The 24,235-nt window shown below is 46.5% G+C and overlaps 1 protein-coding gene across 1 annotated transcript in view; it reads right to left on the bottom strand.

Moving 5' to 3' along the window:
* ISOC1 (isochorismatase domain containing 1) overlaps positions 1–24,020 on the bottom strand; it is a 108,268-nt gene extending 84,248 nt beyond the window's left edge. Inside the window, exon 1 of the mRNA XM_085632712.1 lies at positions 23,699–24,020. Coding sequence (XP_085488838.1) covers positions 23,699–23,980 — 282 coding nt within the window. The 5' untranslated portion in view covers positions 23,981–24,020. The remainder of the gene's footprint in view (positions 1–23,698) is intronic.
* Positions 24,021–24,235: the final 215 nt, after the last annotated feature.

Raw genomic sequence — 24,235 nt, 5'->3', positions numbered from 1 at the left:
CGGCCCCACACCAGGTATCTGGCGGAGCCATGCCCCTCAGGATAGCGTTGAATAAAGCACATAAATAAGGAGTCCACATTTTTGGTTCCATACGAAAAAGCTCCCCGGGAAGTTTATCTAAGCCGGGGGCTTTGTTAGGGGATGGTCTGTTGATAGCATTCCAAACTTCGGTCAAAGTGATGTCACACAAACCTTCTGGGTGGAACTCATGCAGAGAATCCAGAAAGGCTGTTTTGGCACCCACCAAATCTTCCCCAGCGTAAAGGGCCCCGAAGTGCCTCTCCCAGGCTTCTGGCGATATATTGGGCTCCCTGGCCGATTGTCCTTCCTTATTTCCCACACTTACTAGGGCCCAAAAAGATTTCAAATCTCTGCCCTTCAAGGCAATCCTAAGTGCCTCCCAATTCTCGGTTTCCCAATTTCTCTTTTCCCTTTTTAGGGTACCTTTATATGTTACCCGGAGACATTTGATTCGGGTTCAGTCCTTTGCCTTGACTGCAGCTATTAGATCCTGCTTTACTTTACGACAAGTGGCATCGTACCAGGAGTTGGTGTTACACTTAACTCCTCTAGGGGTTGCAGTTGGGTAGACTATCTCGATCAGCTTAGTGACTAGCTGCTCGTGAATTTCAGCTGCCCTCTTCTGGGTCCCATGACAGACCTCTAGCTGGCCTAGTTCCTCCATTTCCTCTATCAGTGGTATCGCCAGCTCATATACTTTAGCCAACTTTGTTGGCAATTGTTGTATGTGGCACCACCTAACCCTTAGTCTATTGTTTGAGAGCAACAGTTGATTGGCCCCCTAACTGGGCGAAGGTAAAAGGTTGGAAATGCCCATGTTCTCTGAGTTCAAGGACAGTACCAGAGCATTGTGGTCACTGTCCTGTCTCTCAAGTACCTGAAAATCAAGAACCTTGTCCCAGGATTTAGTTTCAACTAAAATGTAGTCGATCAGAGATGATTGACCTTCCCTGTTAAATGTATGCTGGGCCGGTTGGTCAGATTTTGTTCTCCCATTACAGGCCCTAAGGGAGTGGGCCAAGGTCAATGAATGGAGTTGGATGGCCAGCGGTGTCCAAGTTTTTATAGGGGTAATTTGTGGTTCGGGTATAGACCAATGGCGATCTTCTTCTGAGGGTTCACCTATGTTGGGATCAGTAAGTGGCTCATACTGACAGTTAAAGTCGCCCCCTACGATCAGCAACGTATCTGGGTCTAAAGTTGGTAGGAAACATCCCAGTTTATCCAAGACCACTGATTCCTGTCTATAGCTTACAGGTCTAGAATATAGATTAATGAGAGCTAGTTTGAGCTTAGTGGGAAATGTCAGCAGAACGCATTGAATATCATTTGTTGACAAAATTGTCGACTCAGCTTGCGCCCCAATATGCGTACCCAGCCAGATAGTTAGGCCGCCCGACGGTCTACCTCTTCCACCGGAGGTGGCCAGTATATTGAACGATGCGAATCCCGTCCTGTGGTATTCCTCCGTGGCCCAAGTCTCCTGAAAGAGGCAGATGTCGTGGTTATCTATGAAGCCTCCCCAGTCTGGGCAGGGTAATTTATTTTTGAGTCCTGCCAGATTCCAAGATAGGATCTTCAGACTATCCCCTACTTTTCTGGACATTTCCTGCAATTTAGTTATGGGGGTGCATGGGATTCCAGGGAGGTTATTACCCCTCTGGCCAACATCATGGGTCTTTGTCCAGAGATCTGTGGATTAAACTATCAGATCAGTTGGTTGCTGTGTCCCCAGGCACAATGAGTGGGCCTTTGATGTCCTACCCTTCCCCTCACCAGGTGCTCCATTATTCCTAAGTGCATGTGGAGTCCAGCCCCTGCTATCCTCCAGTATAACCTTAGCGGAGTTATCTTTAAACAGATCCCCCTGCCTTGGTGGTAGGGTAGAATAGAAAAACTCGTTTTTCCCTTTGTCAGTACCTATATTAATGTTTGCGGTGGTTAGGTTACTGCCTAACAGTGGATACTAGTTCCTAACCCTGAGGCCACCGCCCTCGTAAACTATTGCGTGTGGATCGGCCGCACAATCCCTATTGCCATTTGTGGGAGTTTGTCAATCTACCAGATCAAGGGGGCTATATCTATTACATACAGGGATGTTGAAGCATGGTATAGAATCACTATCCCAGCTGCCTTGCTGTGGTTCCCCTGGGTGGGCCTTTTTTCCCACTTTTTGTATGTCATGCCCATCCTCTCTTCAAAGGTACCCTGCGGATAGAAATGGCAAAGTGGTAGTGTCTGGATTTTATTACTTATCGTCAGAGTGGACAATCCTAGAATATGCTGGACCGTTCGTCTGTCCCTAAAGTTAATCTAAATACAGTCTCCCTGAATGTCTTTCTGCCTCTGGCCAACCCAGCTGACCCTACGCACATGGATAATTTCACTATGCACCCAGGGTGGAAGGGGTCTGTTATTATTTAACCAGTATGATACTTTATTTCTTAATTCTGTATGTGTCTCCACCCGACCAGTCTGTAGGCTGGGAACTCGAGCTAGTACCACCACATACGGAGAGGAAGCTGGTGGCAGATCTATACATGGGAGACGGGAGAATGACCATGTATGTTTTTGGCTCGCTCATTTGGGTGCCTGTGGTCCTTCTCCTGATTAGGTATACCCACAGGACTTATTTCAGAGCCCTTTCCTTGGATTACCTCTTTGCCGTTTGGAGGGCCACTGGCTCCCATTAATGGGGTAGATGGTCCAGACCTATCGGAGTGAGGATGAGGCAAAATAGGTGGATTGATCGGAGGAGCCATTGCTTTAATTAGCTGCTCGGGAGCTACCCTCGAGGCTGTGTCTATGGCACACTGGACCCCTTGCGAACTAAGTGGTGGATTAGGACCCCAGGAATCTACTATTGATAATACGGAGTTAATTTTACTCATCACTTTATCTAAACTATTTGAGATTGCAAGATCTATATAAGCTTTAAGGTCATTTACCATCTCTATAGCCCAGTCTGGAGAATTCCTTCCATCCTTATTGCTTAGATCGATTATACAAGCATTGGTGGAACTCCCAGATGGTACGACCGGGATTTTGCATGAGCATTTTTTACCCAAATTAGATTTGCTTTTTTTTTAGACTTTTTAATCTTGGGTGTGTTATTTTCAATACCGCCCCCATAGTCTCCCCCTTGCATTGATATTGGCGCTATTTCCCCCTGAGTTGCCATTGCATGGGGATTATATGTATCATCTAGTTGTTGGAATTCCCTGGTTGTGCCTGGTTTCAAAACTGACGAAATGGGGGGTTAGTGTTGGCGTTAACGATAGGCGCCTCTGTTCGTGAAATTTCATTAGTTACAGCGCCAATGGCCTGCTCCAACATTTTATCTATAGCAGTATGCTTTATCATTGGGGTACGGGGTTGCGCTTTCTGTCTGGTGCTAGTTCTAGTAGGTGGAGGAGTATGTTTTCCCATGTTCTAGCTTGGTAATTTGCAAGGGGGACACCTGGTTTCTACCACTAAATCAAAAAATGATATGGTAACTAAATGCGGCTTGAGGCTCTGACAATGTTAGACCAGTGGGAGTACAGATACAGCCTCAGGAATGGGGGCCCCCTTGGAAAATATTGATCCATCAGTCATAGATCCAGGGTCATATCGATCTGAGGACCTTACTTGTAGGTCCCAAGAGTGGAAAGTTAGGGAGTGTGCCCAGTCCGGCCTCCTCCGGCCTGTGGCGGGCAAGGACGGGCCCGCCCGCGTCCCACGTAGCGGGTGCGGCAAGGCTCTATATGGACAAGCAGCGCGTCAGGTGGTGTCTGCCCAGGCTTTCTAGGACCTGGAGTCCTCTTCCCAGGTCAGTGGTGGAATAGGTGGCGAAGTCCAAACTCCCGCAGCGGCACTCGCGAAGCGGTAGCGGCAAGGCGCTATGTGGACAAGCAGCGCGTCAGATGGTGTCTGCACAGGCTTTCTGGGACCTGGAGTCCTCTTCCAAGGTCAGTGGTGGACTAGGCGGCGAAGTCCAAACTCCCGCAGCGGCACCCGCGAAGCGGGTGCGGCAAGGCGCTATGTGGACAAGCAGTGCATCAGGTGGTGTCTGCACAGGCTTTCTGGGACCTGGAGTCCTCTTCCCAGGTCAGTGGTGGAATAGGCGGCGAAGTCCAAACTCCCGCAGCGGCACAAAGTAATACCATTAATCTTCTGGTCCTGAGTTCTCCAAGGGGTTGATGACGGCGTCCTGCAAGCTCATTCACCTATAAATCCTCTTGTGCAGGCGCGGTAGTCCACCGTATGACCAGGGGCAGGTCGTCAAGTCAGGTGCGCTCACCAGTCCCGCGCTGCGAGTTTCAGAGCATGTAGCGCCGCAGTCTTCAGCATGGCGGCTCCGCCACGGCAGGTCGGCAAACAAAATGGCGGGTGACCCACAGACCTCGCACTGGGCCGCTACCGTGCCCTCGCGGTGTGCAGTCAGCTGTGTCCTCGGTAGTCTGCAGCAGATTCTCAGAGCATAACGCAACCGTGGTGCGAGCTCCGAGGTGCGTTGAAGCGGCGCCGCCACAAAGCTCTCTTTGGCCTCACCAGAAACGCGCCACGTCCGCCATCTCCCTCACCTCAGCTCCGGCTATTCCTGATCAGGCACCCCGTCAGGAGCACCAATGCGGCCGGCAGAATCCTCCCCTGCTGCACCGGATGGAGCGCAGGAGCGTCCTGTCAATATCCGAAGGGCGGGGGACACAAAAAACAGGCATTAGTCATTTTTAGGTCCCGCCTGGCGTTGGAGCGCGCATGCGCTCCTTGCCTACGAAAGCTATAGTCAACAATATATTTCAGAAGGGGGCTTTAAGCACCGTCCCTGTTTGCAATTCATTGGCGTCTGATTTTATGGTAATCGCTGGCTCGCGATTAGCTTTCGCCCATTTCGGTTACCGCCCTGTGGACTTTTAAGACGGCCCATCCGGACAAACGCACGCCATCTTCGTTTTCCCCCCAACGTCCGTTCCACTACTTCTCAGGCTTGTGTTCGCTGCGTGCTCTGCTCAAGCATCGCGCTTCTGTAATTGGCTGCGGCTTGTCCTATCCCCTAAACACAGCGAGAAAGGGAGCCGGCAGAGTGCTCGCTCTTCCCCCGTAAATCTCCTCCCCTACCAGGCTAAGTGCAGCAGCCTCTCCACAAAGGCACAGCCAAATGCGGTGGAGATGCTGGTTTTAACATTTGCTGCCTATTCAGACTCCCAGCACTGTAGTCGTAAATACGCAGTAGAATTACATTTCCCGTCAAGTTGTATTCAGCGCGATCGCGGTCAAGAACAGGAAACTTGGTCGGGGATGGAGAGGAACATGGCGGAGGGCTGACGCCGTCCGCGGGGAGCTCTAATCTGACTGGTGATCTCCCGAGTGAGATGCGGACGACAATGAAATTTTAATTGGTGAGTGGGTGCGGGTGATCTCCCTTACCGTATGATTCATTTTCTTTAAATCTTCGGCATTTTTTTCTTTTTCCTTTTTCTCTCGTGTGTCTCTGCGCACTCGACGGACCTGACCCATTCCTGCTCTGCGAGCAACGGCGGACCCCGCCTCCACCGCCTGACAGCCTTCCAGCCTCACTACCGGAACAAAACATTTGGGCGCTAGGACCTCTGGAGGCACTGGAAGTGTGCAACTCCGATGGTGTCTCTGGAAAACGCCGAGCCCCTTGTAAAAGCGGTGAGACCGAGCTGCAATTACAAACTATCACAAACACAAGCACAAACATACCAGCGAGCATTAATACATACAAAGGAGCCTGAACTGAAGCACGAGAATTGGCTTTTTGGGCGTGCAAAGGTCTGGCATGGTGTTAGGCTGGTATTAGCGAGAATTGGGTCCCGAAGGCTTTCTGGTGCATATTCTTTAAGGACTACTAAGATTGAAGGGGACGGTTATTGCGATAGTTCAATAGTCAGTTCACCTAGCTGTTGACCGCTATCTATTGACCCTGTATACGTGAAGCCAGTTCCTTCCTTCTGGCAGCCGGAGCTGCGGGGGGGGGAGGGAAGGGGAGGGAATGAGTTCGAACATCTCTCAATTTTCCAGCCCTTTACTTACAGTTCACCCCGAGTTGCCAGGGGGGTCCTTTCTTTTATCAGAGAGCAGTAGTAAGGAATTAGGAATCAAACCCCCAGCTTCTAGAGCCCCAGCTGCCCTTAGAACAGGGGGCACCAGAAACAGGTATCAGCTTAGGTCGAACTTAGAGCTCCATAAGGTAGGGCTCCAGGTGGCAGGCAACTGCCCTGAAATAGAGATAGGGTTAGGGACTGCCGCTCCCTCGTCTAAAGGGCAGAAGAAGGAAAGGAAGGGGAAAAGCTTAAAAGGAGGGGTAGGCGAGCAGAAACAGAGGCTTCCCAAGAATCTGCCCCTTCGAGGTAAACCGGCCCCATCCCTGAAGTCCTATTTTAACATTTTGGAGCAGGCCATGGATTCTAAGGGAGGTAGTACATCTCCTCTATCTTCTCTACCCAAGTCTGCATCAAGGCCATCATTAAAGAAAGTTCCGAATGCGACACATCTCCCGGCCCAACCATCAAGGGGCCCAACTCCTATTGTACAACCCACCGCAGGTACTATTACGACGCAAGGGGGTTTGCCTCTAACCAACAGATATTCTATCTTGGATTGTGACTCAGGAACACAAGAGGTTCCACCAGTAGACGGGGAAGCCCCGCAGTCGACTATGGATACCCCTGCCGGACCCAGGCTCTCTCAATTAGAGTCCTTATTATTAAACATGAGGGAGGATTTGTTATCGAAATTCGCAATCTCTGAGGCAAATCAGAAAAGCATTCACGATCAATGTGCGAATTTGGAGGCTAAATTAGACGAAGTGTCTAAGCGTACTGGTGTGTTAGAAGAAGATGTGTCTCTGCTTACGGGTGCCTCTCAGCGACATGAGAGAGATCTAGAGGCTCTCAGACTGCAAAACAAAAATCTCCAAACGGACATTGAGAGACTCGAGATACATTCGAGAAGGAATAATCTCAAATTTTTAAAGATTCCTGAGGGAGCCGAGAAAGGGGATGTTAAACATTTATTTGTAACCTGCTTAGAGATGGTGTACTAAAAGACAGGCCTGACATAGATCTTGAGGCCGAAATTCAAAGAGCTCATAGAGACCCCTATAGGCTGCATAAGGAGAGGAAGGCACCTAGGAAAATCTTGGTGAACTTCCTCACCTATACGGTAAAGGAGCTAGTACTGAGTAGAGCACTAGCTGATACAACCCTCCAGATAGACTATCAGATATTTGATTAGGTCAGATGTAGGAAAAGCCACAGCACAAAGGCAGTGGGAGCTGGGAAACAGAATGCCCGATCTGAGGAGCCTGGGCGCCCAGGTTCAAATGAAATTCCCTGCATTCCTAAAAGTTGTTTGGAAGAACAAGACCCATAACTTTCTATCTCCACATGAAGTTGACTCCTTCATAACTTTAATAAGAGAGAGTCCTTAACAGAATTTTCTAATTGAATTTAGTTGTTTCACTGTATGGGAGGGGACGAGAAAGGAGAAGAGGAGAGAGGAGGAAGAAGGGGAAAAGGGGGAGAAGAAGAAGAGGGAAAATAGGAAAAAAAAGAGAAGTAAATAAAAAATAATAGGGAAAAAAAAAAAAAAGGGGAAGAAAAGGTGGAGAAAATAAAAAAAATAAAAAAGGGAAGAGGAGGAAGAACAAACAAAAAAAAAGGAAGGGAAAAAAAAAAAAAAAGATAAGGGTTCACCCGGCTCATATACAGGAGTCTGTTTTTTTTTTTTCTTAGCAACTGACGGGAAGGATCCAGGTCAGATCACGGGAGCCCCCACAGGCGACAAGATCGCCAGAGTAGGTATAGGAGGGGTTCTTCAGGGGGGGTGGGTGGTTTGCTGGGTGGTTGGGGCAAAAGGGGTAAAAAAAAAAATTCCCATATACACATCAATAAATACACCGGATATGGAAAGGAGCAGGGCCTGTGGTGGTAGATGGAAAGGTTAATATGAATAACAAAATTAAGTTTGTCAGTTGGAATGTGAATGGCCTAAGAGATAAGAGGAAACTTACAAGGGTTAAGGAATATTTATTTAGGACAGGGGCTCAGGTTTGTTTATTGGAAGAGACCCACTTAGAGAAAAAAAGAGTGTGAGACCGAGCTGGGGAAGGCTAGATGGATACAGGAAGTCCTATGTTCTGACCAGAATGGTAGCACTAGAGGGGTAGCAATATTGATTAGAGCTAACGCAGGAATTAAGGTGGTGAAATATGACACTGATCGATCAGGAAGGTGGTTGGTGGCGTCTCTACAGTGCCAGAGTATCCCTTTTGTATGTGCTGTATATTACGGCCCCAATCAAGATCTTCCAGGGTCACTCCTGAAGCTTAGAACAATTCTTTTAGATCACACAGGGCCAGTTATCATAGGGGGTGATTTTAATTTGATTTTAGATGATAAGCTGGATCGAACATCGAGGGTCAAATTTACACCTCCAGTGAAATCCCGGAGAGAGCTTAAAAACTTAGTTAAGGATTATAACCTTATAGACGTCTGGAGAGTTAGAAACAGCACAAGGAGGGATTTTTCTTTTTATAGCCGCAGGCATGGCCACCATTCCAGAATAGATTTTTTCCTTATTGATCAGGTGTTACTTGCGGCAGTTGACACTACCGAATATACCCCTGCCATCTTGTCAGACCACTCGACAGTGGAGTTAATCATTACTTTCAAAGTAAAAGAAATACAAAGGAGATGGACCCTAGATAGATCTATGTTACTAGAGGATGAGACAAAAATGGATCTGATAACTTTGACAGAGGATTTCTTTAACAATAATATAGGCTCAGCCAACCAACAAGTGGTTTGGGAAACATATAAAGCGTTTCTGCGGGGTATGCTGACCTCCATGTCAATTGTTAGGAATAGGAAGAATAAGGAGAAAAAGGAAGAAGAGCTTCATAAAATCAAAGTGAAAGAATTGGAACTCCAAGCAGCCTCTGCCAATCATTCTAGTATAAAACCTTTCCTACAAAAGGAACTAGATGCTTTGCGAGCAGACTATCAAGCAGGCTTGGATAAAGTCCTGAAAGGTAGATGGGACGCCAGCAAACTTCAAAATTTTTCTTATGGGGAGAAATGTGGTCGCCTTCTTGCTTGGAAATCTCGGATGGACAGAAATAGAAATATGATCACAAGTCTCACCCAGGGAAGTTCGGGTATTGTCACAAGTGATGAGAAAATTAGGGTTGAGGCTGAATCCTTCTTTAAAACGCTGTACTCTGCTAGAATAAACCAATCTCCCTTGTCATTGGAAAGCTGGTTAAGTAAGATTCAGCTCCCATGCTTAGCTGAAGAGAATAATAGTTTCCTTGCGTCGGACATAAAGGAAGGTGAGGTCAGAGCTCAGCTGATGAGAATGGCTAAGGGTAAGGCAGCTGGACCCGACGGCCTCCCAGTAGAAATTTACAGGATAATTATAGATCAAATAGTGCAAGTTCTCACAACCCTGTTTAATAAAATTTTTACGGGCGGCGAGAATGCTCCCGACTCATGGGCAGAGGCTACTGTAACGCTAATCCTGAAACCAAATAAGGACCCATTAAAGATCGAATCTTACAGGCCAGTCTCGCTGTTAAACACAGACTATAAGGTTTTTGCCGGTGTGCTTGCAGCCAGACTGGCCAAAACGGTAAAGACAATTATTCATCAGGACCAAAGGGGTTTCATCCCAGACAGACAACTAAACGAACTGACATTTCAGGTTATCGCAGCAATAGATGTTGCTATCAGCAAGAAGCTCCCTTTGACCCTGGCAGCAGTGGATGCCGCTAAGGCATTTGATCTGGTAGATTGGTTATATCTATGGAGGGTCTTGGAAGCCTTTGGCTTCCCAAATAAGTTTGTAACTGCTATGAGGTCTCTTTACCGCTCCCCACGGGCAAGGATATTAATAAACGGTCTTTTAACCTCCTGGGTACCAATTGCTCGCGGAACTAGGCAGGGCTGTCCGCTGTCGCCTTTATTGTTTGATTTGTATATTGAGCCTTTTGTTTGTTTACTTAGATCTGACCCAGCATTTAAACCCTTTAAGATTTCTGACTTAGAACTAAAATTCGCATTATATGCTGATGACCTTCTTATGTTCACTTCAAACCCAGGGGTCGCCTTGCCCAAATTGATAGCTCTAGCTGACGAATTTGGGGCGGTCTCTGGTTACTCCATTAATAAAGATAAAACCGAAATCATGGAGTGGAACCAAGAGGTTAGTACGGTGGGCACCAAGTCAAAAATGAGATACCTGGGGGTCCTTTTGACCCAAAAAATTGAGGATATCACCAAAATTAATACGGAAAAGGTCTTTAAGGAGGTCTGTGCTTTACTGCAAAGATGGTCATCACTCCCTCTAAACATCTTTGGGAGGGTTAACCTAATAAAAATGATTATCCTTCCTAAACTTACTTTCCTATTTAATTCTATCCCATTATCTTTTAACACTGTATCCATTAAAAAGTTGCAAGGGAAATTGGGTTCCTTTATTTGGAACTCTAAATCGCCATGGGTAGCATGGAAGAAGCTTAGGAGATCTTTAAAGGCAGGTGGTTTGGCCTTTCCTGATCTATTGGTCTACTGCCACGCTTTCCATTTCAAGAACGTTAGACCCTTGGCGGGGGAGATAGAGGCAACATCATTAGGTTTATTATTTCAAGCACTACTACGAGATATACCACAGGGCTAATCGCATTTTCTTTTTAAGTTTGGAGACCCAAAATTTTACAAAAAAATAAGACTAAAGATCCTGGGGACAGCTATTAGAAACTGGGTCTTTGTGAGGCAGAAGCTCGATATTCCCTATTACTCAGTTCAGGCTCCAATCTGGGATTCCCCAGGAACACCGGCCTGCCTTGACGATTTACTATCTCGTCCTCTTAGGGCCGCTGGGATTGAGCGCTGGGGGGGGGGGGATCTCCAGGTTGGCTCACAGCTTCTCAGTTGGGAGGCAGTATCTGGTCTTACTGGGGGTACTCTTACAAGGTTTAAATATCATCAGTTATCCAGATGGTGGCTATCTAAGCCCTGGAATCTCAATAACCCTAATCCAAAATTTGATTTAATATATAGGAAAAATAAGTGGAAAAAACAAATTTCATACTGGTATACAGCTATGTTAGAAGCTGAGAACATCTGCGAATCAGAGATACAAAAGCTATGGAATAATCTACTAGTATTGGAGAATGTGGATTTGGTGGATATTTGGGTTGACTCATTTACTATCTTGCAGGCTGTGGTAAAACCGGCAACATTAAAGCGGAACCATTTATATACCATGTATAGGGCATATATATCCCCAAAGAAGCTTATGAAATTCGCCAATCTAGATTATCATTGCCCAAGATGCAGATTCCTGGCCGCAGATGATGTGCATATGTTGGCTGTATGTCCAGAAATAAAAAATTATTGGGATTCGGTACAGGGTTTCTTGGGGGAGGTTCTGCAGACACCAATAGTAATAACAATTAATACTATTCTTTCCGGACTAGGAGTTGTCTACAATATTGAGGATATTAACACAAGGTTCATTTTCTACGTCATACTCCTAGCCAGGCGTGAAATATGCAGAGCCTGGAAAGATCCATTACCTCCATCTTTTTCAAACTGTCTTAAACATGTTATTGTTACCAGTAAGTCAGATATGGCATGTGATCTCACAAGTTTTGATAAAATTTGGAAGCCCTTGGTGGCATGGCAAGATAGTTAAAGGTAAAGGTAATTTGGTGTTCCTATGATTTATCTTGGGCCCTGTGGGTTCCTAAATCTCCCCAGTAACGCAGGGAGTCAGTTTTGGCGTGAAAAGGAGTGGATTGGGAAAGCAGTGGCAACTTGAGGGATTAGGCATGGCTCTGTATGAACTTGGTCGCTTAACATTAGGGCCGGATAGGATCGACCTTTTCAAATTGAGTTGCCTAAGCTCCCTTTAAGAATTCCATAATGGTATATGAGGAAACCAAAAAAAAAAAAAAAAGTTGTATTCATTGCATTCTCCGCTCTCCGCTCTCTCTCGCATTATGTCAATTACAGTTAAAAATATTCCATTCATCATACAGACTGCACGCCTAAGTGTGGCTCCAGTGCACTTCAGCTCCCAGCAGGCTGTGAGCGCACATACCCAGTCGTGCCCCGAGGATCTGGTGCTGCTACTGCTGAGAGTCACAAGTGTAGCTGTGTCCCTTGCTTACTGCTGCGCTCTGGTGCTCCTGCTCGTCTTCTGGTCTCCTCTGCTCTGTGGTCGGGCCACGATACAACAGGTAAATAGTTTTGTGTCCGCGGTATTGGAGTCTGTCTGCTATAAAGGCTGTCTGTCGGCAGAGTGACCCGTCTCTCCTCGCGGTGCTCAGGATGCCACCCCCTTCTTACGTGTAACATCATAGTAAGGGGATTAATTGGACACTTTATTGCACAACTCGTGTCGCATTCATTTGAGTGTAAGGCGGGTGGTCTGCTAAACGCCAGTTTATACAGCATGTAAATAGTTTTGTGTCCGCGGTATTGGAGTCTGTCAGCGATAAAGGCTGTCGGTCGGCAGTGTGACCCGTCTCTCTCCTCGCTGTGCTCAAGAAACGGGTGACCCGGGCTGCCCTCTTGAAGGACAATCATCAGAAGTCATGTGAATGAACACATATTGAATTAAAAGAGGTTTCGGAAGTAGGCAGAGCACACCCAGCTTAATTAATGTCTTAAGAAGGAAGCCGGTCCCATGAGGGAGGCGAAGACCCCGTCAGAGTTTGGGACTTGGGACCCAGTTGGGCGAACTTGCCGAAAACAGCGGTGTGTGGCCGACATAGAGAGCGCCTAAACACTAGATATACGGGTGAAAGAACTCTAGCCCCTTCTTTTTAACTTCTTTCACCATCTTCCATCTGACATAACATTCTATCCTGCCCTAGACTGGAGGCTGGGGAGGCCGGTCACTGGCTGAGGCGGCCCCATCAGGGAGTTGAGGCTTCAGGCCGTTTAAAAGCAGCATAAGCTTGTGAAGAAGAATTGTCAGCTTTATTTTGATTACTTTATGCCTCCGCTTGTTTTTCTTTTCTTTTAACTTAATAAGCGCGGCGCCGTCTTCCCAGACACGCTCTGCAATAGGTGATGCTTTCGGTATTGTAAATGACAATGCCTTTTAATTTTTTTAAAGGCATTGCAAATTACAATGCAAATAGCTCCAAAACTCGCAGTTGCGAAACCTATTGCATTGTAACTGCTTGTTTCTAAAGTATGCAGACGAGTGTTCACTTTGAAAAAACTCCAGAGCGTTGTGCCCTGCTCGCATGAATCTCGGTATTACTTCAAAAATCGTATTTAAAAGCACCGACTGTGTTTATGACCTCAGGGTGCCCAACTCCCATTACTCAGGTGCATATGCTGCTACACTCGATGTATCACAATCAAGCACCATGGCGGTATTAAGAGATTATTTTGGTTAATCCTCAAAGGATGAAGTATCCTCTGAACAAAGATCTGCCACAGCACCTTATGGCCCTCGTGTTTTTTTTACATCATCAGAGGATTAACAAACCCAGTAGAGACTTAAGAAATGGTGGCTGAGATTAAATACAACAGATCCATTCACGAGGGAACTATCGGGTACCCTGATCTGGCTGGAAAACCTTCAGGTTTCCAAAACTTGACATTTTTTTGAGAGACTACTATTCTACAGCTGACTTTAATCTGTAGTCAATTTGCCAGAATGTTCTTATGTGCTAAATTCTTGTTTAATTGCTACGTATAGCTTCAGAGTATCTCAGATGTACACTTTCCTTGAATTTTAGAAAGCTGTTAATTTGCAGATATTTACTAACACTAAGAGGTGTCATCTATTATCAATAACCTACATCGATGATTACTCTTTCGCCAACGTCATTTCTCCTCTGCCACTTTGCCTCCTTGGAAAAACAGGTTTTACTTTGGTTCCGTTTTTTTGCGCGAACGGGGTATACATGTGCTTTCAAATGTAACTGAGTAGTAAAAAGCATACTCGAGTATATCGCAGACAATAAGGTCACCCAACTTTTGCTTTTTTTTTTGTTTGTTTTTTCTTCTGAATTTTATAGAGGGCGAACTTGGCCCGGTTTCAGGTATCAGAGCGCTTACATGAGCACCAGTTGCCACATTCATTGTTGTTGGGCACGGAGAGAGTAAGTGATGTTGAGCGTCGTTGCCGAAAACTATTCCCCAGATTTTAGGTCGACCGCCCTAGCCGTTAGGCCACATCCTCTCTTGTCCCTGCTCGGTGATTTTAATGATCCGACATCGTTGTAAGCTGGAGAACAGTTCAAAATAAAAGCAAAGTCTCATTAAAAGAGTAATGAACTGCAGTGGCACACAATGCATAGTATATAAAGGTATCCAGATTAAATGCAGAAAACATTGTTCCAAATTAGTAGAGCAGAGCTGAGATGCGTCTGTGCTCTTCAATAGAGGGGTCTATGTAGGTTGTTTACTCCTGTGATGGGAAGGCCACTTACAGCATTCTCAGCGATGCTATGATGAGCGCTGAATAGACAAAAATAATGAGAGCGTCTATTCCCAACAGGTGCGACAATCACTGTGGTGTATGAGCTAAACCCAAATTCCAAATGTCTGATTGTCACTCGCAATGCGCGAGACTAGAGCTCTTGTTGTCCATTTTTTCAGGCATTTCGTTTTCTCACAGGGAAGCTATTGAACAGTGTGACAAATTGAGAGGGATTTTTTTTGCAAATGGCACATTTTATTTGTTTTGCGAGCCCTCTTAGATGTTTTACTGACTATTTAGTTACAGCACTATCTTGGCCTAGACGTGTGGCAAAATAGTGTATGAACTTGAAATATCTACTAATACGACCCTAAAACGAATAAAGGAAGTTTAATAATTTGTGGATATAGACATGTCAATTGTTTGTAAAGATGATAGTGCCCTGTGTCCTCATGAGGTGGTTCCCACACACGACCAAGAATAAAGTCACGAGCAGGTCTCATTTAGGTTTTCTCCTAGCAAACAGAGAAATCACTAGGAACTGGACACGATGAAGGCCCTTCAAGGGGCGGGGGGACTCAGGGGAAAAAAAAAAAAAAAAAAAAAAAAAAAAAGAAGAAGAGGTGCTGGGATAGGCAGGCTATGACAGTGAGAGGCCAAGAGAGGCCTAGGGTTGATGGAAGTAGCCAGGGTTTGGGAGGCGTTGGTTGATGAACTTCAGCACCCGGACCACTTTCCCCTGACGAGTTGCCGGGTATGCCCAAACGACTGTAAAAGTAATAGATACTGGAATTCCATGGTTTTGGATATGGGTGTCTAGTTGCTAGTGGTATACACCCTGTCCAATTAGGGTCCCTTACTCCTAGTCAGGATGAGTAAAGTACACACCTAAGTTTGCCTGTGCCCACCCTCTGGTCGCTTGGCACAGAGCAGTCAGGCTAAACTACAGAGTCAATCTGTAAAGCATTTGTGTATAACCCACAGTGAAAACACCACAAATGGACACCAAACCAGTTTAGAAAAATAGAATATCGTTAGCTAAAACAAACAAGAGCAAAACAACAAAAATCCAACATTCACAATTCAAAATATCACATGTAAATGGTTTCTTGCAAAAAATAGCTCTAAGAAGACAATAGCTCCAACTCGGGCTATCTCGACATTGTGACAGGTACAAATTCAAAGTACGACGCAAACCATGAGGTGCGCAGGCTGGTCACAGAGTCACCAGACCTCCAGAGATACAAAACCTTTTGTAATGATCCAAACAACGAGGTCGCATGGCGTCGGGGAGGTGATGCGGTGCCTGTGCGGGGCGGCAGTGGTCCCTTACTGCTGTGCAGGGCAGGTGAGGCGTCAGTTCTCCTTACTGCTATGCAGGCGAGGTGAGGCGTCAGTTCCTTACTGCTGTGCAGAGGAGGGGAGGCATCAGTTCCTCACTGCTGTGCAGGGCAGGTGAGGCGTCAGTTCCTCTCTGCTGTGCAGGGCAGGTGAGGCGTCAGTTCCTCACTGCTGTGCAGGGCAGGTGAGGCGTCAGTTCCTCACTGCTGTGCAGGGCAGGTGAGGCGTCCGTTCCTTACTGCTGTGCAGGGCAGGTGAGGCGTCAGTTCCTTACTGCTGTGCAGGGCAGGTGAGGCGTCAGTTCCTTACTGCTGTGCAGGGCAGGTGAGGCGTCAGTTCCTTACTGCTGTGCAGGGCAGGTGAGGCGTCAGTTCCTTACTGCTGTGCAGGGCAGGTGAGGCGTCAGTTCCTTACTGCTGTGCAGGGCAGGTGAGGCGTCAGTTCCTTACTGCTGTGCAGGGCAGGTGAGGCGTCAGTTCCTTACTGCTGTGCAGGGCAGGTGAGGCGTCAGTTCCTTACTGCTGTGCAGGGCAGGTGAGGCGTCAGTTCCTTACTGCTGTGCAGGGCAGGTGAGGCGTCAGTTCCTTTCTGCTGTGCAGGGGAGGTGAGGCGGCGGTTCCTTACTGTTGCAAGGGAGGTGAGGTGGCGGTTCCTTACTGCTGTGCAAGGGAGGTGAGGCGTCAGTTCCTTACTGTTGTGGGGGAGGTGAGGAATCGGTTCCTTACTGTTGCGGGGGAGGTGAGGATTTGGTTGCTTACTGTTGCTGGGGAGGCGAGGCGTTGGTTGCATACTGATGCAGGGGAGGTGAGGCGTGGGTTGCTTACTGTTGCAGGGGAGATGACATGGCAGCAAGGCTTTGGTTCCTTGCATCGGTGTGGCGTCGGGCAGTCATCCACATCGGTTAGCGACTCTGCGATAGTGGACGGGAGGTGCTGGCATCGGTCGATGCTTTATGCACTCCACGAGTTGTGCTCTTGGGCCAGGTGTAGGCAGCGGCCTTGGTCCCGACGTCAGAGTTAATGTGGAGACAGCATTGGCAGGAGTCAGGGCTGCCGTGTCACAGTCGGTGCTGCGCTCCCTCCGCAAGCAGTGACCACGGCGTCTGTGCAGGTAGCGGCGTTGGAGACGGTGTCAGGAATCTTCCAGCACACACCTCCAGTGGCTCAGAACTGCGAATGGCACCACTAGGCTGGTCAGAACTACCAGCAATGGAGTTCAGAGATGCTGCAAGTGAGGTCTTCGTGTTCCTGAGACTTCAGAACAGGAGGCAAGCATATCTTCATAGCACCACTTGTTCAGAGCTGAAATCACTTCTGCTTTTTAAGGAGTCCAGAACAGATTGGGCACGACTGGGGGGGATGGGATAAGGAGATCAAGAGGGTTACTTTTCCCCCAAGGCTTGTTGAATGTTGTCTAAAGAGTGGGGTGGGTGTGTCACCATCCTCAACAAGTTGCATGCTAGCTGATACCTTCCAGGACTTTGGATACTCAGATTGCCTGTAACAGAATGCGCATATAACAGCAGCCCAATAGGTCTGACTTCATTTCAATTGCAACTTGTGGATGGATGATGTACGTAATGTATGTAAAATCTTAAATACAGTATTTTAAATATTAAAGGTAGTGCTGTGTATCTGATTTGGAAGGCTGCAACAAATTTGTAAATCAATGAATGGAATAGGTAAACAGTGTGTTGCCTCCCTGTGTCTCTTAAGTTTTAGAACCTGGGGGACATTAAAACAAAGTTTAGCACATAGGAAAGCACAATTTTAAAAGAAAACAACGAAAGTAGAAGTAAGCATAAGCTCCAGAAAACTACATTATCATGATTAAAGGGAGAAGTAGTAGTCAAATAAACACAAGACACAATCAAATCATAAAAACACTATATCAAACACTACTACCAACAAAATGGCGAGGCTTCACAAAAAGGGGAGTGAGAGGTAAATATTGTTAGACACGATTCCAAGCAGGGGATGGGGAGGTTTTGTTTAACCATGAGAGTTATGCTGACGAGTTAAAAAAAAAAAAAGGGGAAGCGCTTCTTGTTTCTAAATATTCATTTTGGCCTTAGTCACAGTGACTAAGTTGGGAAGCTCTAATGAGGAACACTGTGTTGAACTCATAATACCCAGTGTTATATTTTAGGGGCACTTTCTACAAATGTGCTTTGCAAAGCTACAGACATTTTCCTGATCACAGTTGTTGCTCGTTATGTATGTTTCACCAAAGTTTCTATACAGCTCGTTAAAAAATAATTTACAATCCAGAGATTAATAATTTGATACATAGAATTACATTCTTAATGGAGAGCCCCAGTGAGTAAGGTATTTGGCCTAGAATTGCCCACATCACTGAACTTGTGGGACGCACTTTTTCCACTGTTTAGATATACTTGAAATATAAAAATAACTGAGGCAACATCTGCTAAGCCCTACAGCGGGCCCAATACTGACGGCACTAAAAGCAAAACTGTTTCCCAGGATCTCTGTCTTCTTGAACAAAGAAGACATAAAGCTCATAAATCAGTGATGCTTGTTCCACGGGCTGCCAGGAAATCAAGGCTGAGATTAGAGCTCGGCCTTGAGAGACGGACCCGACGTGCCTGGGGGACCTTATAAAGCTATACCCAAGGATCCAGAGGGCCCCAGCTCCTTATAAAGCTATACCTAAGGATCCAGAGGGCCCCAGCTGACTCCCTAAAATGCCAACCGAGATCCACCTTTGAGGAGGTAGGGACAGCTTGGCATGCCAATCTGGGCCACGGTATCGTGCCTGGGGACCTTATAAAGCTATACCTAAGGATCCAGAGGGCCCCAGCTGACTCCCTAAAATACCAACTGAGATCCACCTTTGAGGAGGTAGGAACAGCTTGGCATGCCAATCTGGGCCACGGTATCAACACTTTGAAGATAGAGGCAGCGAGCCTGCAACTTTTGGAAATCCTGCTCACGGCCTGGAAGAAAGCAGTAAACAAAAAAGTCTGTGAAACATCTTTTGCTCAAGACATTAAAGCCCTCCGTTCAAGCCCCAACTTATAGCCACTGAACAATTCAACATGCCTGCAGTAAAATATTTTTTATGAGACTATTAACGCTGTATCACTGATTTCAATCCAGCATGGGCACATAAGAGAGAAAATATAGAATGCAGGCTGTGTTCCTTTCAGAAGGAATCCTGGTTGCCCCTCCTGTGCTGCTGCCCCAAACTAAATAATGATCGCAGGCACCTTCTTCGCCCCATTAGTATTGCCAACAGGGCAAAGACCTGCAGAGAGGCCTCGACCTTATGTTTCTCCAAATCAACGACAATGAATCTAGCAAGAATGGGGAAATGTACACATCTGATTCGGATTGTCCCAAAAGGAGTCACGGGAATGTAACCCTGTTCCTGTAACAGACATGCCAAATGATGCCAAAGCAATCAGGGGGGTCCCAGACAAGCACTAAGGGGTCTCACCTAGCTACTCAGAACTATCAAGTCTGAACATTTTAATGTTCTGTATCAATGGTTTTAAGTATAAATGAAATACGTGTAATATTGGGGATCGCACTATGCGCCCAAAGCGCTGTTATTTTTTACTGTAATGATTTTAATTAATCAGTCAATTAAAAATAAAAAAAACTACTTGAAATGTAAACCATGACTACATACGCAAGCCAGTAATTGGAGGCAGAAGGGACTCAAGAGAAAGTAGGTTTACTTGTAATAATCATTACAGCCATTCCTGGAACTCCGAAAATACCTCCTTTTTGGGTTTTGACTATCAGGATTTGTGAGGTTGAACAGTCAAGGCTTACTCCTGCGCGTTATTTGTGGAGGTGGAAACTCACACGGTAGGCACCTAAATGGTATGCAAAAAAAGGGGTACCGTCTAATCGTTGTTCTTTCAGTAAAGGATACGACCTTAATACATTTTAGTTTAACAAAGAGTAAGTAAGTGATGGTTAGCTGTTGAAATCACAATGCCACCCTGTGTAGGGAGAGACTGACTTCCGCTAACGTGTATCAAGCATGCAGGAAGTGTCATGGGGCAATTGTGCGCAAACATGCGGGTTCTCAGGGTGCCCTAAGCAATGCATGTCTGCTTTAGGTTTTAGAATAGTAAGCAATTCTTCAGTAGTAGATTCTCTTTAATGGTCTAATCAGGAGCATCACACACCACAGAATGTCAGGCATACTTTGCAGTTACAAATAAGTCTTGTTTTTTTCTGATCTCTCTGTTGAGTGCTCAGTTGTGTCTAATGTTACAGCGGACGTTGTGAAGGGTAAGTAAGGCAGAGGGTCCTGGTTAGTAGAAGGAAAACACAATTCTTGTCATTTGAAGTGAAGGAGACCATAGCAGGCTTGGTAAACTGCAATAGTCTGTCTGGCACTGCTTGTCAATGAGAATCATGGCTCATGGAAAAGAAGCTAAACCCAAACTTCCAAGTATTCCATGACTCAATATCTACAACTTAAATAATAGCACTGTTTAATGTTATTTGTCTTACAATGTGGTCACTTTATGAAAAGGTCTTAGCACATCCAGGAGTTTAATGTGACCCCAGGAAGTGCTTTAACTATTGTTTTTTTAGGACTCGCTACTGACAGCTTTAGCAGTCTGTTGAGAGAGCTTTTGTCATCAATACTACACAACGAAGTATTCAAAAGTATAAATAGATGGAGGGGTTTGGGTCAGCTCTCTTCAACCATTGGATTTCATGTTTGTTATCATTTGCCATTGATTGTATGGGCTGTTCATCAAGGTCATGGCATTTTGGGGATAGGTATATTGTCCTGCTTGAGATGCATTAGATTTTGGCAACTGGATCAAGTGGTCCTTTAGTTAAGCTGCAGAGGCAACATTATGTGTAGCTTTAGCCATTCTGTGTTCTTTAATGTATTTACTTTCCTGAGGCAATTGCATTTTACTTGTTGATTTATAGCTTTACTACTTACTAAAATCACACTCCCTGTCACTAAACACTAAGGGCATTCATTTGTTTTAGTTTGCTGACACTATTATAATTCAGATAAAAAGGGTATACCCTTCAATAACAATTCTACTAAACCTAGCTACCTATAATAACTACGTAACTTTCTTCCTTGTGTAACCTACTAAATCTACCATGCCTAGCTAACCTACCACACTAAACTGTCATATATACTTAGCATAACTGGTAAATTGCCATACCTACATACCATACCCAACCTAGCATCATACATACCATACATTCAAAACCTACCAAACCTTCTAAACCTACCACGCCTAACATACCGAGCCTAACATACCTATGGACCATACCCAAGCTAGCATAAATAACCTAACATACCTTCAAAACCTAGACCTTCAAAACCTACCACGCCTAACATACCGAGCTTAATACACCTACCGACCATACCCAAGCTAGCATAAATAACGTAACATACCTACGAAACCTAGCACGCCTAACATACCCAACCCAACATACCTACGGACCATACCCAAGCTAGCATAAATAACGTAACATACCTACGAAACCTAGCACGCCTAACATACCCAACCCAACATACCTACGGACCATACCCAAGCTAGCATAAATAACCTAACATACCTACGAAACCTAGCACGCCTAACATACCCAACCCAACATACCTACGGACCATACCCAAGCTAGCATAAATAACCTAACATACCTTCAAAACCTACCACGCCTAACATACCGAGCTTAATACACTTACCGACCATACCCAAGCTAGCATAAATAACGTAACATACCTACGAAACCTAGCACGCCTAACATATCCAACATACCTACCGACCATACCCAAGCTAGCATAAATAACCTAACATACCTACGAAACCTACCACGACTTAACATACCCAACCCAACATACCTACCGACCATACTCAAGCTAGCATCATACATACCATACATTCAAAACCTACCATACCTTCAAAACCTAGCACGCCTAACATACCAAGCCTAACATACCTACCAAACTATGATATCTACCCTAACATACTGAACGTGCACACAGCTCTGCAGAGAGTACATCTTACACCTGTCCTGGGTAGCGGTTTTGTGACACAGGAGCACGTGAGCACTGTGGGAGCTCTAGAAAGAGCGGAAGATACTGCAGCCTGCATGGGAGAAGTACCAAACGCAGCTTATGAAGGCCATGAAAAGCGAAGGACATTCCTCCTTTAAAAATAAGAAGGCCTGTCGGTTTAGTTAATGCTTGGTTTAAGTTTTCTTCCTTTTCTTCTAAACAGAAGCCATGAGTTTGGTGTGGATGCAAGGCTTCGAAGAGTTTTTTTTTTTTTTAAAGCACGCCATAACCAATACTCTCACATTGTGTCCTGAATGTGCATTGCTGTTATCTACATGTCATTGCGTCCTGTAGCCTAGGACTGAGAGCCAGGCGCGATGGATACTACTGGAACGAGGTCTCACACATGCAGCCATCCTCTTCTCTCCCTACACCACTTGCTTTTCTTTCAAGGGCTCTAAGAGTACCGACGCTTCCAGAGGGAGCTGCATGTGAAGCAGCAATGGGAGGGGGTGTAACCCCATGCGACTCCCATGACAGCACACTGCCCCATGGTCGGTTCACGGCGGCGGATGGCGCGCGAGCAGGGTGCAGCGGCATTCACACGGACTCACTACACACACCGGTCTGGCACATCAGGTCTTTCGACCTGCACGCATGGAGAAAAAAAATCGAATCATTATGGTATAAGTTTGCCATGGAGTTTGGTCGTGCTCTCATCACGGAGGGAGCCATGGCCTGGCTGGAATGTGTAGTAGCATCACTCCACTACCGGCGGGTGTCACGCGGGCGAAGGGTGCACCGTACCCCGCAACAGGAACCACTGCCCAAATAACGTGAGCCACGAGGCTTGGTGTTGGAAATAAACTTACATTTCAGCACGCGCCACCCGAATACACGACCGCCGCCCCCCGACATATTGCATTAAATATACATTTTACTTTAAAATGGTTCGGCAATCTAGCACCAATAAAACTACTTTAAATGGACCCACCCTCTCGAATAAAAAAAGGGTAGGTGTGGGAGGTCTTGATTCTCATGACACTGGTTTCATTTATAATGCACTGCTTCCCAAAACACTGTACTACCTACGTGGAAGCCGACTGTTTCCATCATCACTTCCTTCTCACTGACACAATTACTGCTAAGTTTATGAGAAGAAAGCAACAGGATGCAACAGCAGCCCCGTCGGAATTGGCAGACAGGGACTGGAGATTCATTGGAACACGCGCTTTCCCATATGTAGCATGTTGCGCTCAACTACAAACAGTAAACAGACGTGCTGTCACAGCCTCCATCACCTTGGCACTGTGCGGGCACCTGCGCTGTCTGGGAACCGCATTCTTCAGAGACACGAGCACAGAGGTGCACAGCTGGACTGGAGGGCGAACGATGAACCTGTAGGACACGGATACACTGACTGGAGGCTAGAGAGCACTTACTGCAGGTGGGCAGCCGAGATTTGGACTGGATAGTGCACTGACCTTGAACATATGATGCACCTCGGATGGATATGAATACCTATATGATGGCCACCGATCTGGACCTGAAAAGGAACAATCGTGGATTTCGTGGGCACACCTCTTGACCCAGGGAGGGTGGGGGTGGATTTAGAATAGTTTGAGGGACAGTCATTCACTTGTAGAGGTACCAACACGAGGGAGCCGGGAGTGTAGTGTCGCGCATGACACTACAAGGATGTCAGGGGCACATGACGTTGGTCTCAGGGACAGTGAGCACAGGACACTACAAGACAATCTGATCCTGGGGACTGGGCAGACCTGAACACCAGGGGCACTGAGGTGGGTCTTAGGGGAGCTGTCAGGCCCGACAAAGACATCGGTAGGACAAGGCGGGCGCTCACCTGGATCTGCAGGGGCACAAGCCGCACTTTGCACCTCTCGTTCACCTGGAAGCCCTTTGGCAGGTCGATGTACTGCCCCCACTCGTCGGCGAAGAGCTGCACGACGAATTTGCGATGCATGTCGATCTGGTCTCCGTACAAACTGAGGAACTTCTGGATCAGCACTTCATACCCGGAGCCGTGCGGCACGACAGAGGGCCGGGCGAAGACCGAGAAGCAGAAGAGCACGGGCACGCTCCCGTTCACCTGAGCCGCCGCCGCAGGAACCGGTTGCTCCGCCATGTTCACGCTCCAAGTCCTCGTTTTTTTTTTTCACTCGCTAAGATTGCCCCTAAGCCCCGCCCCCTCGTGCGAGGAAGGGCGGGTGGGAGGGAGGCTGCCAATAGAGGGGGTGAGCGCAGACTGGCTGGGGGAGTGGGCAGCCGAGAAGCCGAAGCACGTTGATAGCAGCAGCTGCTCCTGGCAGCATATCGGGCGCTACAGCGACCTCAAGCACCACAAAAAATCACACTCATATTTGTCATTCTGTATGAGTAC

The sequence above is a fragment of the Triturus cristatus genome, chromosome 2_1, assembly GCF_964204655.1.
Source record: "Triturus cristatus chromosome 2_1, aTriCri1.1, whole genome shotgun sequence".
NCBI classification, from domain to species: domain Eukaryota; kingdom Metazoa; phylum Chordata; class Amphibia; order Caudata; family Salamandridae; genus Triturus; species Triturus cristatus.
The sequence above is the reverse complement of the archived record's forward strand: the minus strand, read 5'-3'. Positions and strand labels throughout refer to the sequence as shown.